Source organism: Hemiscyllium ocellatum, chromosome 24, assembly GCF_020745735.1.
Source record: "Hemiscyllium ocellatum isolate sHemOce1 chromosome 24, sHemOce1.pat.X.cur, whole genome shotgun sequence".
NCBI classification, from domain to species: Eukaryota; Metazoa; Chordata; class Chondrichthyes; order Orectolobiformes; family Hemiscylliidae; genus Hemiscyllium; species Hemiscyllium ocellatum.
Window position 1 is genome coordinate 58732864 of NC_083424.1, and position 17400 is coordinate 58750263.

Here is a 17400-nt window from a genome sequence, read left to right on the forward strand (position 1 = left end):
GTTGTACTGTAGTCACAATCTAACAATATGAAAATGATTTGTTATTCCTACTGCTTTCTGCCTATTGACCAATTACTCTCCCATGCCAGTATATTACCAAGTACCCCAACCTCCTGTGGTGGATCGAAAGCCTTCTGAAAATCTCTATCCATTGACTTCCTGTTATTTTCATCCTCAAAAATAATCCTTTCAGTTAATCAAACATGATGTTCCATTTGCCATTCCGTGCTGACAGTGCCTAATCAGAAGTTTTTATCTGAAGTTTGTACAAAGGAATCTCGATTGTCCAGACAAGATCGCGAGGTCCTGATGCTTTGCTCACCTGTTATCTGGCATTCAATTATCCAGACAAAATACTCCTCTCCTGAGGGGTTCAGATATTTGCGGTTCCTCTGTATGTATCTAGCATTTTTCCTTCTACCAATGTTAGGCTGACAGATCTATAATTCCCTGATTTCTCTTTCACTCCTTTCTTAAATAGTGGGATGACATTTGCTAGATTTCATCTTCAGGAATCATTTCAGAATTTATGGAATCTTGGAAGATAATAACCAATGCATGACAATTTCTTTAGCTACCTACTTCGACACTCTATGGTACAGATTATCGGGTTCTAGGGATTTATCACCTTTCATCCTCATTGATTTCCCCAGTCTTGACTTATTAATGCTAGATTACTTCAACTCCTCCTTATCCCTTGTCACATGGATATCTAATTCTGGGAAATTTTTTGCACCTTTCTCAGTGGAAACAGACACAAAAAGTAACCATTCAGCTTCTCTGCCATTTCTCTTTTCCCAATTATAAATTCTGTTAACTGTGTCTGTAATGGACCCACATCTGTCTTGACTGAACATTTCTTTTTTGCATACTTGTATAAATTTTGGCAGTTTAATATTATTTAATTTCTGGGTTGCATTCAAATTCTATTCTACCTTTCCTCATCAATTTCTTGTATTTCCTTTGCTATTCAGTCTTGATGACTGAACTGACCGCTCCCAGAATGCTGCACAGTGAAGTCTCTTAACTACATTTTATTGTATGCTCTAGCAATAGTGGAGGAATTGAGAGAGGTGAACATGTGGTCGAGGTAGGACTGGTCAGTGGAAGCTAATGCATCGCCTTGTATATCGGAGCAGGAAAAGAAATCATTGCATATGATTCCCTGGAATACCACTAAATTGATTAGAATAGAACCAGTTGAGAGCACCTCCATCCAGCTGGACAACAGTGAAGAGGCAATGAGGGGCAAATGTTAAGAAGAATTGTTTTTGTTTGTCATAGTCACATGGCTTTTATCAGTCATAAATGACTGTTATGGTGGTGAGGCAATATTGGAAACCTGATTGTTGAGATTCAAACATGGAATTCCGGAAAGATCGGAACTGATTTAGGAAGTGGAAACAATGGCTTTGGAGAGTTTAGGGAGGTTTGAGATGGGATGGTAGTTTGCAAGAGCCAAGAAGTCAAGACTTTATTTTTCTCAGGGATAGGGCAGTGTCGGCAAATGTAAGAGGGGCAATACCTGAAGAGCGACAGTATAGGCATACATGGTTGGAGGGAGCTGTTGAGTAATTACAGTTTACTAGGAATAGAATAGAAGGTAGGTCAGAAAGGGCATGAGAGGAGATGGCAGAGAAACTTGAGAAAGATGTGAATTCAGGACTCCGGGAAAAGCACAAAAAGAAATTTCGCCATGCAGGTTAGTACAAAAGAAGGATATGGTAGCAAGAATTAATTGGATTGGTTGAGTCATATGACTGAGGTCCATGGATGGGAGAAGGGAGTGGAGTTTAAGAAAATCTGGAGTTGTGAAAAGAAGCTGGGGTTATGTTTGGATAATGCTGAAATAACCAATTGTTTTTCTTTAAAGCCAGATTTTCCAATCAGATCAGACAGTAGATTGCTAAACCATAACTTCAGTTGTCCCTGAAAGTTGCCCCTTCGATACCTTTTATGTCTTTCATAAGTTTCATAACAATCAGATCTGGCAGTAAATTGCTAAACCATAACTATCATTTCAAAATTGTGTCCTTTGAAGTTGAGTGGAGATGAGTACCTTGTTGGGAGAGCAGTCAGGTCAAGAAAGAGTCATCTTTTTATTGAAAGCTGGTGTACATAAGACCAGATGTGACTTTTAGAATTAATGAATAGTTCTAGAATGTTTTGATGAATGGGGGACTAAAGGCTTTAAGTGAATGGGAGCATTTTTCTTCTCCTTGGGCAGGCATGGAATGTGGTGGAGAATGGTCAACTGTTCTTTGTTTTCTTTTACAAATTCTATTGTTGCACTTCTGACTACAGAGTGCAACAGGGCCTTGATCAGATGGGCAATGGAGTGACAGATGAAGTTTAGTTTAGATAAACATGAGATATTGCATTTTGTTAATGCAAATCAGGGCAGGACTGGTACACTTAATGGTAGGGTCCTATGGAGTGTTGTCGAACAAAAAGTCCTTGTGATACGGTTTCATACTTCCTTGAAGGTGGAGTCACAATTAGATCGAGTAGTGAAGAAGGCGTTTGGTCAGCTTGCCTTTATCAGTCAGTGCATTGAGCTGTCAAAGACATTGGTTAGGCCACTTTTCAAATACTGTTTTCAGTTCTGGTCTCCCTCCTACAGCAAGGATGTTGTGAAACTTGAAAGGGTACAGAAAAGATTTACAAGGATGTTGCTGGAGAGTTTGAGCTGTAGAGAGAGGCTGAATAGGCTGGGGCTATTATCCCTGGAGCTTTAGAGTCTGAGGGCTGATCTTGGAGATTTATAAAGTAATAAGGGGCATGGATATGGTGAATAGTCAAGGTTTTTTTTCCAGGATAGGGGAGTCCAAAACTAGAGTGTATAGTTTTAGGATGAGAGGTGAAAAATATAAAAATTATCAAAGGGGCAACTTTTTCATGCCAGAGGTATGGAATGAGCTGCCAGAGGAAGTATGGTGCAAACTGGTACAATTAAAAGGCATACGGATGGTTATATGAATAAGAAGGGTTTAGAGGGATATGGGCAAGTGGGACTAGATTGAAATAGATTATCATGGACAAGTTTGACGGAAGGGTCTTTCAGTACTATACAGTTCTGACCATAAGGACCTACTGCCTTCATTCCTTCTCTCTTCATGTATCTATAGAAGTTTTCACAGTCAGTTTCAGGTTTAATGGTCCCCACAAACTTACTTTTGTTCTCTTTTCCTTAATCAATCTCTTTGTCCTCTTTCTAAACTACTACTACTCCTCAGCTCTGCATTTTTTTCTACCTTATTGTATGCTATCTCTAATTTCCCTTGGAAGTCATGGTTTAGCCATCTTTCCAATTTCACTTCTGTGCCAGTCAGGAATGAACAATTATTTCAGTTCACTCACACCCTCTTTGAATGTTTGCCATTACCGTTCCAGTTTCCCTTTAACTAATGTTTCCCCAATCTATCATAGCCAGCTTACAGCTTCCTTTTACCATCGCAGTTTCCTCTATTTAAATTTAATTCTTTGAAGAGGTGACAAGTAGGTTAGACCAGGGAAACCCAGTGGATGTGGTCTATCTAGACTTCCAAAAGGCCTTTGATAAGGTGCCACACGGGAGGCTGCTGAGCAAGGTGAGGGCCTATGGTGTTCGAGGTGAGCTACTGGTATGGTTTGAGGATTGGCTGTCTGACAGAAGGCAGGGAGTTGGGATAAAAGGTTCTTTTTCGGAATGGCAGCCGGTGACAAGCGGTGTCCCGCAGGGTTCAGTGTTGGGGCCGCAGCTGTTCACATTAAATATTAATGATCTGGACTGGGGGCATTCTAGCGAAGTTTGCCGATGATACGAAGTTAGGTGGACAGGCAGGTAGTACTGAGGAAGTGGGGAGGCTGCAGAAGGATCTAGACAGTTTGGGAGAGTGGTCCAGGAAATGGCTGATGGAATTCAACGTGAGCAAATGCGAGGTTTTGCACTTTGGAAAAAAGAATAAAAGCATAGACTACTTTATAAACGGTGAGAAAATTCGTAAAGCCAAAGTACAAAGGGATCTGGGAGTGCTAGTCGAGGATTCTCTAAAGGTAAACATGCAGGTTGAGTCCGTGATTAAGAAAGCGAATGCAATGTTGTCACTTATCTCAAGAGGGTTGGAATATAAAAGCACCGTTGTGCTACTGAGACTTTATAAAGCTCTGGTTAGGGAGTACTATGTCCAGTTTTGGTCCCCACACCTCAGGAAGGACATACTGGCACTGGAACGTGTCCAGCGGAGATTCACACGGATGATACCTGGAATGGCAGGTCTAACATATGAGGAATGGCTGAGGATCCTGGGATTGTATTTATTGGAGTTTAGAAGACTAAGGGGAGACTTAATAGAGACGTACAAGATAATACATGGCTTGGAAAGGGTGAACGCTAGGAAACTTTTTCCGTTGGGCGAGGAGACTAGGACCCGTGGACACAGCCTTAAAATCAGAGGGGGGTCAATTCAGAACAGAAATGCGAGGACATTTCTTCAGCCAGAGAGTGGTGGGCCTGTGGAATGTCTTAAAGGCAGAGATTGATAGATTCTTGATGTCACGAGGAATTAAGGGCTACGGGGAGAATGCGGGTAAGTGGAGTTGAAATGCCCATCAGCCATGATTGAATGGCGGAGTGAACTTGATGGGCCAAATGGCCTTCCTTCCACTCCTATGTCTTATGGTCTTAAAATCAGGGAGGGCCCTAGTCTTGGAGACATTGATGTCACTCCATCTTGTTGAGGAATTCTATCATTATGGTCACTTATCCCTAAGGAGCCTTGCACAGCTAGATTGCCAGGTTTTCCTTTTCATTAAACAATACCCAGTCTAGAATGGCCAGTATTCTAGTTGATTCCTCAATGCATCTGTCCAGAAAATTAACCCATATACACTCCAGAAATTTGTCCTCTAACCTAATGTTCCTAAGTTTGTTCAGTTTGACAGTGAAACGGCAATCTGTGCACATTAAAGTGTGGCGCAGTGGTTAGCACTGCTGCCTCACAGCGCCAGAGACTTGGGTTCGATTCCCGCCTCAGGCGACTGACTGTGTAGAGTTTGCACATTCTCCCTGCGTCTGCGTGGGTTTCCTCCGGGTGCTCCGGTTTCCTCCCACAGTCCAAAAATGTGCAGTTTAGGTGAATTGGCCATGCTAAATTGCCCGTCGTGTTAGGTGAAGGGGTAAAAGTAGGGAAATGGGTCTGGGTGGGTTGCGCTTCGGCGCGTCAGTGTGGACTTGTTGGGCCTGTTTCCACACTGTAAGTAATCTAATAAAAAAAATCTAATACCTCTGTCCCTTTATTGCACAGATCTCTAATTTTCTGTTTAATGCCATTCTCAACTTCACCCATATAGTTTGAGGCCTGTTATATACTAATGTTTGCCCCTTGATGTTTCTTAGATCTCTCCATACAGATTCCACATCGAAGCTAAGATCCTTTTTCACTACTGCATTAGTTTCCTCTTTAATCAGCAATGCAACTTCACCATCTTTTTTTCCTTTTTGTCAGTCCTTCCTATATACTGAATACCCCTGGATATTAAAGCTGTGATGTTATTGCAGTCATCCACAGTAAATCCATGAATAGTAATGGCCTAGTTCTCAAATGAATAAATCTTCTAAAGGAAGAGAGATGGTGAGAGTTTGAGTTAACAGTGGGAAAATGAGGTTGAACAGAAAGAAAATTGGCAAGTTTACCCCCAGTGGGCGTAAAGATTGGATTGGGCTGATTGGCATTGCCCATGAGTCAGAATCAATGCCTCTGAGCCTGTCAGCAGATACCAGAAAAGGCACAGCGGGAAGCTGTAGGCTTATCTAATAAACTATCTAATAGGATTGGGTTTGGTACATGTTAAGAGCACAGGATGGTGAAGTACTGAGAGATTGGAGGAGGAATTTGGGAGGGCAGTGTACCGGAGAGTGAAGTGAGAGGAGGGTGACAGTAGAGGACAGTATATAATGCAAGAAGGCAATTGGAAAAAAGTTAAAAGGTTACATGGAAAAAGTTTGCGCTTTGGTCTAGATTGACGGGAAAACCATTTGCGTTCAGGAAAACACAAGTTACGCAGGTACATAGAGATAAGAATACATAAAAATATGATATTAACCAGGAAAGTCTTGGCAGTGATGGGGTTGGAGTCCAGAGTTCAAATCAGGCTACAATGTGGAAGAATGATAACTTAGGAAGAGTGTACTTAGCATGAAGTATCAAGGAAGTTTTTGAGTGAAGATTACATCCCGATAGTGAAGATCAGGCTATTCAGCCCATACCAGCTCTCCTACCCAAGCCCCCCACCCCACCCCACCCTGTGATCGTGCTTTTCCGATGGCTAACTTACCTAGCCTGCTTATCCCTCAATACTATGGATAAGTTAGCATGGCCAATCCACCTAGCTTGCACATTTTTGGACTGTGGGAGGAAACTGGAGGAAACCCACGCTGACGGGGAGAATGCGGAAAGTCAGGAGGCATGGGATAGAGGGAAATTTGGCCAATTGGATAGAAAACTGGCTAATCGGTCGAAGTCAGAGAGTGGTGGTAGATGGTAAATATTCAGACTGGAGCCCAGTTACAAGTGGAGTTCCGCAGGGATCAGTTCTGGGTCCTCTGCTGTTTGTAATTTTTATTAATGACTTGGATGAGGGAGTCGAAGGGTGGGTCAGTAAATTTGCAGATGATACGAAGATTGGTGGAGTTGTGGACAGTGAGGAGGGCTGTTGTCGGCTGCAAAGGGACTTAGATATGCTGCAGAGCTGGGCTGAGGAGTGGCAGATGGAGTTCAACCCTGCCAAGTGTGAGGTTGTCCATTTTGGAAGAACAAATAAGAATGCGGAATACAGGGTTAACGGTAGGGTTCTTAGTCAGGTGGAGGAACAGAGGGATCTTGGGGTCTATGTACATAGATCTTTGAAAGTTGCCACTCAGGTGGATAGAGCTTGTAAGAAGGCCTATGGTATATTAGCGTTCATTAGCAGAGAGATTGAATTCAAGAGTTGTGAAGTGATGTTGCAGCTGTACAGGACTTTGGTTAGGCCACATTTGGAGTACTGTGTGCAGTTCTGGTCGCCTCACTTTAGGAAAGATGTGGAAGCTTTGGAGAGGGTGCAGAGAAGATTTACCAGGATGTTGCCTGGAATGGAGAATAGGTCGTACGAGGATAGGTTGAGAGTTCTCGGCCTTTTCTCGTTGGAACGGTGAAGGATGAGGGGTGACTTGATAGAGGTTTATAAGATGATCAGAGGAATAGATAGAGTAGACAGTCAGAAACTTTTTCCCCAGGTACAACAGAGTGTTACAAGGGGACATAAATTTAAGGTGAAGGGTGGAAGGTATAGGGGAGATGTCAGGGGTGGGTTCTTTACCCAGAGAGTGGTGGGGGCATGGAATGCGCTGCCCGTGGGAGTGGTAGAGTCAGAATCATTGGCGACCTTTAAGCGGCAGTTGGATAGGTACATGGATGGGTGCTTAATCTAGGATAGATGTTCGGCACAACATCGTGGGCCGAAAGGCCTGTTCTGTGCTGTATTTTTCTATGTTCTATGTTCTAATGTGTAAACTCTACACAGACAGTCGCCCAAGGGTGGAATTGAGCCTGGGTCCCTGGTGCTGTGAGGCAGCAGTGCTGACCACTAACCCATCATGCTTTTGGCATTTGGAGAAATTGTTGAAGTTATTTGAAGGTCAAGGATTGGGAAGACGTGGTTAAGAGTATTTTCATAGGAATTAAACTCTTGGAGTTATCGTGACTCTGTTATGAAATTGGAAAATACTATTCCACAAGCAGCCAAGGATTTCTTCACTGACTATTATGTATGAGGTCATCCAGTGTAGTAATGATATTCTGTTTTTCTGTTCTTCCTGTGAAATGGACATGGACTATAAAATTTAGGAGCAGAAATAGGCCATTTAGCCCATCAAGACTGCTTTGTCATTCAATGAGATCGTGGTGTTATGATAACATTCAACTTCAGTTTCTGCCTTATTCTCATAACGCTTAAGACCATTACTGATTTAAAAATCTGTCTCTCTCAGCCTTGAATATATTTAATGACCAGTCATATTTTCCATGGTATGTTCCACCTGCTCATTCGCTTAACCTGTCTGTACCCCTTTTGTGAACCGTGTTCTCTACAGAACTTCCTGTCCTACTTTTGCAAAATTAGATTTGCAATGCACTTAGTTCCTTCAAGTCATTAATATAGATTTTAATTAGTTGAGGCTGCACCACGAATTCCTATGGCACTCGCTACTCGAGGGTTTTTGATCTGAAAGTGAACCCTCTTTCCTGACACTATTTTGTACAATCGTATGAACCTACAAATTAGAAGTTAGACGTTTGGCACCTTGAGTCTACTCTGCCTTTTGATAAGGATGTGGTTGATATAATTGTGTTCTTGATGTTCCAGACTGCCCCCATACCCTTTGACTCCTTTCTCTGTTATCTATCTATCTTGGCCTTAAAAATATTCAATGACCCTAACTTCAATGTCACAAGCAATTACCTGTGTCATAACCTTTTCTGTGGCACCTGCCTTGAAAATCTAAACATACTATATCTATTCCATTATCAGTCCTACGTATTGCATTTGTAAAGAACTGGAGATGGGCGGCATGATGGCTCAGTGGTTAGCATTGCTGCCTCAGCGCCAGGGATGTGATTTTAGTTCCAGCCCTGGGTGACTGTGGAGGTGGAACCTTCACCCCATGTCTGTGTGGTTTGTGCGGGTGCTTCAGTTTCTCCTCTCAGTCCAAAGATAAGATTGGATTGGATTGAATTGAATGTATTGTCACATGTACCAAGGCACAGTGAAAAGCTTTGTCTTGTGAGCAATACAGGTAGATCACAGAGTTAAGTAGCATAGATTGTAACTAATAGGTAAACAGCAGCAAAAACTAAAACACAGATACAGGCGAATGTTAAGATCTTGAGTGCATTCAGTATTCCAACAACAGTAGGGTAGAAACTGTTTCAAAACTGGCTGGTGTGTGTGTTTAGTCTTCTGTACCTTCTCCCCAGTGGTAGAGGTTGTAGAAAAGCATTTGCCAGGGTGGGATGGATCTTTGAGAATGGTGGCGGCCTTTCCTTGACAGCGGGCCTCATAGATGGATTCTGTAGATGGGAGGTTGGCCTTTGTGATTGTCTGGGCCGCATTCACCACTATCTGTAACTGTGTTCGATCTTGAATGGTACGGTTGCCATACCAGGTACTGATCCATCCAGACAAAATGCTCTCGATGCCAACTTTTATAGGTGCGCCAATCTGTCATGCCAGATTTCCTCAGCTGCCTGAGGAAGAAGAGACCAGTGCATCCACATGAAGAGTCCAAAAAAGCTTATTGTGGATGACCACCTCCAGGAGCTTGACATACTCCACTCATTCCACCTCTGTGCTATTAAGTGGATTGGCCAAGCTACATTGTCCCATAGTGTACAGGAATGTGCAAACTTGGTGAATTAGCCATGGTAAATGTGGAGGTAGGGTGGAGTTTGCTCTTCAGTGCAGACTCTATGGCTGGAATTGGCTCCATCTGCCTTATAAAGAATCTATGACTATGAATTCAGTAATACATTTGTCACAACACTATTTCCCTTTCAAAACCATACAGAGTCAATGTGATTTTATGCTCTGATTTTCAAAATATTCCCCTGCTATCTCTTGCAGAATAGATTCCACCATTCCCCTAAATATAAATGCAAAACAAATTGGCCTGGCATTTCATGCTTTGTCTTTCTTGAACAGGCAAATCCCATTTTCAGTTTCCCAATTCACCTTCCAGAAGTAAGGGAATTTGAAATCGATTCATCAAGTTTCTCTGTAGCCACTTTCTTTCAGGGGATGCAGATTCTCAGGTCCAGGGCACTTTTAAACCCTTAAATCCTTTTAGTTTATTTGTGGTTTTATTTTTATGGTAGAAGTGTTTGTTTCAGCTTTCTCCCTCCCTATGCGTCCTGATTTTCTGCTATTCTTGAAGTGCTTTTTGTGTCTTCTATTGTGATGACAGTTCAAAAATGAATGTTCAAAGTCTATGCAGTTCCCCATTAATTTCCCAATCTCAACCTTTAATGGACCTTTAATGTTTACATAAAATATTGTTTTCCTTTTTATATTCTTGTGCAAGCATTTGCTATGTTTTGATGTTGCTTGCTTTTTTGAATTCTCATTTTTACTTTTTATTTTTGTAATCCTTTTGTCAATTCTGTAGGTTTCTCAATTATCTGGCATGCTGCTCACCATTTCAAATGTACACTTTTTTTTCCATTTAATACTGTCTGTTTTCCGTAGCTATGGATGGTGGATTCTTGTGGTGGTCTGCCTTCCTCATCAGAATATACATTGCAATTTGAAATACTTCCTTAAATGTTGCCAGGCCCCATTGCTGTTCTACTTCACACCTTGTCATATATTTTATCAGTCTTATTGAATCAGTTCTAACTTTCGTTTTTTTTTAGTATTCACTTGAAATCTGTAATCCGTCTCAATTTTTCACTGTCTTAATCATCTTGAAGATTGTATTCTGTGCAAGAATTGATATATAATTTGAAGACTTGCAGTAAGTGTCAGGCAGAAAGAAAGATAGCTATGTTGTTGGAGGTTACTCATCTTAATCTCAGGACATCATTTTGGGAGTTCCTCAAGTAGTCCTCGGCCCAACCACAGGGACATTTACAGTTAATTGAGCAATGTTTAGCACCTAACAAGTTTAGAGAATAGTTGTAGCTCAGGTTGAGGTTCTGGATGTAGGTTTGCTCACGAGCTGGGAGGCTCGTTTTCAGATTTTCATCACCATACTAGATAACATTTTCAGGGAGCTTCTGAATGAAGCACTGGTGGTGTAGTCCTCTTCTATTTATACATTTGAGTTTCTTTGGGCTGGTGATGTCATTTCCTCTGGTGATGTAATTTCCTGTTCTTTTTCTCAGGGGGTGGTAAATGGGGTCCAAGTTAATGTGTTTGTTGATAGAGTTCCGATTGGAATGCCATGCTTCTAGGAATTCTCGTGTGTACCTCTGTTTGGCTTGTCCTAGGATGGATATGTTGTCCCAGTTGAAGTGGTGTCTTTCCTCATCTGTATGTAGGGATTCTAGTGAGTGGGCCATGTCATTTTGTGGCTAGTTGATGTTCATGTATCCTGTCAGCTAGTTTTCTGCCTGTTTGTCCAATGTTGTTTGTTACAGTTCTTGGAAGGTGTTTTGTAGATGACATTAGTTTTGCTTGTTGTCTGTACAGGGTCTTTCAAGTTCATTAGCTGCTGTTTTAATGTGTTGGTGGGTTTGTAGGCTACCCACTCTCACAAGCAGCCCACTTGATTGGCACTGCATCTACTAGCATTCACTCCCTCCATCTCTGTCCCCCTGTCAATTCACCAAAGAACTGTAGACAGTCCCTTCCAAACCCAAGACCACTTCCATCCAGAAGGACAGGGCAACAGATTGGGCAGCACCGTGGTTCAGTGGTTAGCACTGCTGCCTCAGTGCCAGGCACCCAGGTTTGATTCCACCCTCTGGCGACTGTCTGTGTGGAGTTTGCACATTCTCCCCCCTGTTTGTGTGGATTTTCTCCCGCAGTCCAAAGATGTGCAGGCTGGATGGATTGGTCAAGGTAAATTGCCCAGTCTCAAGGGATGTGCAGGATAGGTGGATTAGCCATTGGACATGCACAGTTACAGAGATAGAGTTGGGGTGTGGGTCTCAGTAGTGTGGGTTTGATGCAGCCGAATGGCCTGATTCCACGTTGTAGGGATTCTAATAAGATATAGATACATAGAAACACCATCTGCCAATTCCTGTTCGAGCCACTCATCATCCTGACTTGGAAATATATCACCTTTCCTTCACTGTTGCTGTGTCAAAATCCTGGAGTTGCACCCCCCCCCCCCCAGGCACTGTGTGTCAATACAGCATATGCTCACCAGCTGTTCAAGTAGATAGCTCACCTCACCAGCTTCAAGGGCAATTAGGGACGTGCAATAAATGCTAGCCCAGCCAGCGATGCCCACATCCGAGTGAATTTTTAAAAAATGCTTATTGACAGTACAAGATTTCCCTGCTTCTATGTTCTACATCCCGACTAATGAAGGCAGGTATTTGTTATGCTTCCTTCACCACCCACTCTAATTGTGCTGACTCCTTTAGGGATCTATGTACTTGGGCAGTTTTGTCTATCTCAACTCCCAAGGTACCTGAGATGGCATGGGGGTTGGTGGTTTGCACTTAGTGAGGGGGTGGCATTGTGGCTCAGTGGTTAGCACTGCTGCCTCACAGTGCCAGCGACCTGGCTTCAATTCCACCCATGGGAAACTGTTTGTGCGGAGTTTGCACGTTTTCCCTGTCTGTGTGAGTTTCCTTCGGACGCTCCAGTTTCCTCCCACAGTCCAGAGATGTACAGGTTAGATGAATTGGCCATTTTAAATTGCCCATAGTGTTCAGGTATGTGTAGGTTAGGTGCATGAGTCAGGGGTAAATGTAGAGTAATAGGGTAGGGGAATGGGTCTGGGTCAGTTACTCTTCAGAGGGTCAGTGTGGACTTGTTGGACCAAATGGCCTGTCTCCACACTGTAGGGATTGATTCTATGATTCTACGATGAAATCATCCTTTTCTGTATCAGCAACACCAATTTTTGTATAATCTGCAAACCTTTTAGTTATATATTTTACATTCATGTCCAGGTTGTTAATGTACATAACAAACATTGGTCCCAGCACCAATCCCTGTGGCACAGCTCTGGTCACAGGCTTCCAATTACAAAAACAGCCCTCCACCAGCACTCTTTGCCCCTATTTGCAAGCTAGTTTTGGATCCACTTTGGCAACTTGCAGTGTTTCCCATGGGATCTTTACCTTTTGAACTAACTTTCCATGTGGGACCTTGTCAAAGGCCTTATTCAAGTCTATATAAACCACATTAACAGTACTACCCTCATAAATATATTTTGTCACCTTTTCAAAAACTTAATTATGTTAGTTAGACAGGATCTCCCTTCAACAAATCAGTGATGATTATCCATCATAAATCCTTGCTTTTTAAAGTGTTGATTCATCCTATCCCTCAGAATTTTTTCCAATAATTTCCCCACCCCCTGGCATCAGACTAGGTGGTCTCTAACTACCTGGCATATTTTTACCACCCTTCTTGAACAAAAGAGCCACATTAGCTATCCTCCAATCATCTCACACTTCACCTGTGGCCAATGAAGTATTTTATCCATCAGAACCATTGCAATCCCCTCCCGTAGCTACTTTGGATACATCACGTCAGGCCCTGAAGGTTTATGCACCTTTATTCCTTACAAAACATCTATTACCACCTCCTCATTGATCTTAACATGCTGTAAGCCTCACCATCCCGACTGAAATCTCCAGCTACAATGTCTTTCTCCTTTGTGACTGTTGATAAGAAACATTCACTTCAGACCTCACCCACTTCCTGTGGCTCCACACACAGATTGCTTCTTCGGTCTGTAATAGACCCCACTCTTGCCCTGGTAATCTTCTTGCTTACAATAAAATGCCTATTGGTTTTCCTTGATCATATATGCCAAAGATGTTTCATGGCCCATCTTTCCCCTCCTAATTTATTTTTAAGCAAATCCAATGCACTGTATTGGAGGACTTCCCCTATTTTTAATGTTCTGTTTCTAACATTGTGGGAGAAAAATAAACACTCTGCCTGCCCACTACTTGTTCACAGGAAACATGGCTGGTCTTTACCTAACAGTATACCCATAATACCTCAACCTGATCACAACTGCCTCGGGCAGTAAGCAGCAAAGCAAGACTTCCTAAACAGCTTCCAGGCAGGAGGAATACACTCCTTAGGGTAATCTGATAACAGACTTCCTACCTTACAATAGCAACACTGCTCCTGCAGCCTCTAGGGCATCCCCAGTCTCCACAGGTACCAGAACTCCACAAAGAATACTGAGTGGCATCTGCTCTCTGCCAAGAATGCATACAACTCTGTAAACCCTTTAATGCCAGGACACTGGACATAATCTAGCAGAGGAACAGAACCTCCTAATGCAATTATTCCCTGATTGCTACTACTGCCATGTTTTCCATTGAGTGCAATTCACTTCATATTATTGTGTAATTCACACAACACTACTGTAACCCTATAAAAAACAGTTTGAATCTCTAGCTCTTGGAGAAGAACTTTTGGCTTCACTGAGCAGAGTATCTGTTCTGCACCAGTCCTATTCAATTTCTTTTCCCCGCGATATCGTGTGAAATAAACCAGACTTGTCAATTTCACTAGATCCATGTTTTGCCTCTCTCTATAATTTGATTTTTCTCCAACAAACATGATTCCCTCTTTTTATACCCAGTCGTGCTGCCCTTCCCCATCACTCTTAGAGGAAGATGCTGTCCCTAAATACTTTTTTAAAAAAAAACTTCCATTTTCCAAATGTAGACTTACCTGCATGTAGCGTCAAGAGTGTGGTACTGGAAAAACACCGCAGGTCAGACACTATCTGAGGAGCAGGAAAATCAACATTTCTGGCAAAAGCCCTACATCAGGGCATAGCACCCAGTCTAGGTATGCCAGATCCTGTCTATTGATATTGAAATTGGCTTCACCCTTATTTTGATATTTAACTCCTTTACTTCCCATAAGTGTTTGAAACTTAAGAGTTATCGTTGCTATCCTCAAAATGTTCGCCGCTGACACTTAGCTACTTGATTGACCTTATTCCCTGGGATGAGGTTAGCACTGCTCATCCCTAGTAAGATGATCTAAATTCTGACACAAAAAGCTGTCCTGGCTGCACTTAAAAATTCCACTGCATCTGATTCTCCCACACTGTGGCGATCCCAATTGATATTAGCAAAGTTAAAATCCTATATGATTACAACCCTATTATTCTCACCACTCTAATGATTTGCCTACATATCTGCTCCACTATCTCCTTCTGACTGTTGGGAGGCCATTGGTATAATACGAGAAGTGATTGTCACTTTTTTCATTTCCAAGCTCTACCCAAATGGCCTTACTTGAAGACCCTTACAAGTTCCTCGGCTTAAAATAAATATAATTTAGCTTGCTGGACCTCCTACATGCCTTCTTCTGCCTAGGTCTTCTCTGCATGCTGAACTGTCAGAGTATTGCTTCTATGTCTGACTAGACCTTGCCCCCAATATTACTTCTACTCCATGCCCCATCCCCACTTAAAAATCTCGGCTCCGAGTTCAACTCCTAACACACACAGTACAGAATATGGGACCGTTGGATTGCAACTTTTTTTGTTTTACTTGTATACAAGGGAAGTTGTGGGGTGCTTTGTGTCTTTTTACTCACCGACAAGTAGTAAGCGATCTTGGTGAAACCTCCAAAGATTACTGTCGAAATCTTGACTCCAGGTTTTACTCCTAACGCGCGCGCGCGCACACACACACACACTCTAACAGGGTGTGGGACCATCCGATTGCAGCTTCTTTTATCTTACTTGTATAAAAGGGGAAGAGTGCCTTGACAAAGGCTAGTCCAGCAACTCCAGTGGTCGTCAGTACAGTAGCATTTTTATACACTCATGTAAACAAGTTCTACATGACCATGTGTAATGTTCTTCTTGAATGTGATTAAAGCAGCTTGCATCATAATACAGAGTTCACCAACCTTTCAACTGTTTCCTTAATATTATTGTTCTTATCTCATTTAATGTAATGGAATTAACATTTGTTTTAATTTTGTAATGTCTTTTGATGGTGACTAACCTTCCTTTGTCTCCTTGGCTATATTTCAGTGTCTGATGCCAGTATCTCACCCTCATATGAAGAGGTGGCCTTTGTTGTTGCAAGATATTGCAAAACGTAGTTACACTTGCTGACAGCTTATTTGATATTAGTTGCTGAAATAAGCTTTAGTTTTAAGTTGACCAAATATAATCTCCCAGCAAGCCTAGTGATCTGTATTGGCCCTTTTCTTTGATATTTCCATAGCCATGCCAAATTATTTTAAGACTTCACAAATAGCACAAGAAATTCTCCCAGAAAGGATATTGGATCCATTTTGGTTCAGGTGTAACCCATCCAGCTTGTGCAGGTCCTACCTACCTCAGAAGCTATCCCATGAACCAAAGTCTAAAGCCCTCCCTCCTATACCATTCCTTTATTTGCACATTCTTTTGACCTTGCTTCATAATCCTGTAGTCACTAGAGTGTGGCACTGGAGGTAATTCTGAGACGACAACCTTAGTAGCCTTCCTTAGATTCTTAGATTATAACTTTAGTAGTCTTTCTCTTTAATCTACAACTGAACTCACTCAATTCCTGTTGCAGGACCTTTTTTGTAAGCCCATGTTGGTACCGACATATGCCTCAATTGCTGGCTGTTCACTCTTTGCCTTCAGAATATCCTACATTCTGTGTGACATTCCTGACCCTTGTCACCAGAGAGGCAACATACCATTCAAGAGTCTCAGCTGTGGCCACAGAACTGCCTGTCAGTCCCCCTTACATTAGCTCTCATTAAAGCTCTCCCAGTTGTTTTCCTCCCTTGCAGTGCTACTGAGTCAATTTTGTTTGTTGCTGCTTTCCCTAAGAGACCAATCCTTCCAAAATTATCCAACATTATCCATATCTGTTTGAGAGGGGAGTGGCCACAGAGATTCCTGCACAATCTGCCCACACCTACCAGTCTCTACTGGTGGTCATCCAATGCTTTTCTGCCTTTTTTTTGCAAGTATGACATTAACCCAGTAGTTCCACCTGAGTAGTCACCAATGCTGTTATTTGCGTAACAAGATTTGAATGCCTTCATTAATAGTGCTGTGGATGTCTACGCCCCAAGGACCACAGTCCTTTAAGACAACATTCCTTGAGGGCAATTAGTGATGGACAATAAATGCTGACCTAACACTAATGCCTACATCTCATGAACTAATAGAAATATATTAGCAGTGCTTCGTGCGAGGGGATTTTCTGATCTTGAGCCCCTACATTGTTGATTTAAAGGGTAGGCTCCACTAGGTCTGGAATACACTGGCTGCTTTGAGCAAGATGTAATGAACTTTTAATGCAAAATTATTAGAAGAGGTGAGAACCCAACTGGAGCAGCTCAAACTATTAGCTGGCCTTCAGTCTTGGTAAACGTGCAGTCATGTCTACAGATGCTACTTAACTATTTAAAGTTGTTCTGTTTGTTGCAGGCCCGCGGTTAGGTCTGACAAGACTCTTGTCAGGTGAGTGTCTTACAACTGCATTTGAATTGTACTTTTTCTGAGTATTTGGATAGGAAGAGTATCAAAATCTAGTACTGATCACCTGGAGTGAGAATCTAGGCAATTGATAATAGAAAATGAAGACATGGTATAGACTTTGAGCAGGTATTTTGTGTGCCTTCACAGTAAAAGACTTTGAAGAGTCTGAGTGATAATTGAAAATTAAGAGGTGAAAGGGAGGGATGAACTTAAAACAATCAAAAAAA

At 42.1% G+C, this 17400-nt stretch overlaps 1 protein-coding gene across 3 annotated transcripts in view; it reads left to right on the forward strand.

The window, feature by feature from the left end:
• The window catches only part of dgcr2 (DiGeorge syndrome critical region gene 2), a 92926-nt gene that overhangs the window by 5899 nt on the left and 69627 nt on the right, over nucleotides 1-17400 (forward strand). For 2 of the 3 annotated variants that reach the window (XM_060843852.1, XM_060843853.1), the window contains exon 2: nucleotides 17123-17155. The exons of the other annotated variant lie outside the window; for it this stretch is intronic. In XM_060843852.1, coding sequence (XP_060699835.1) covers nucleotides 17123-17155 — 33 coding nt within the window. The remainder of the gene's footprint in view (nucleotides 1-17122; nucleotides 17156-17400) is intronic. 3 annotated transcript variants of the gene reach the window in all.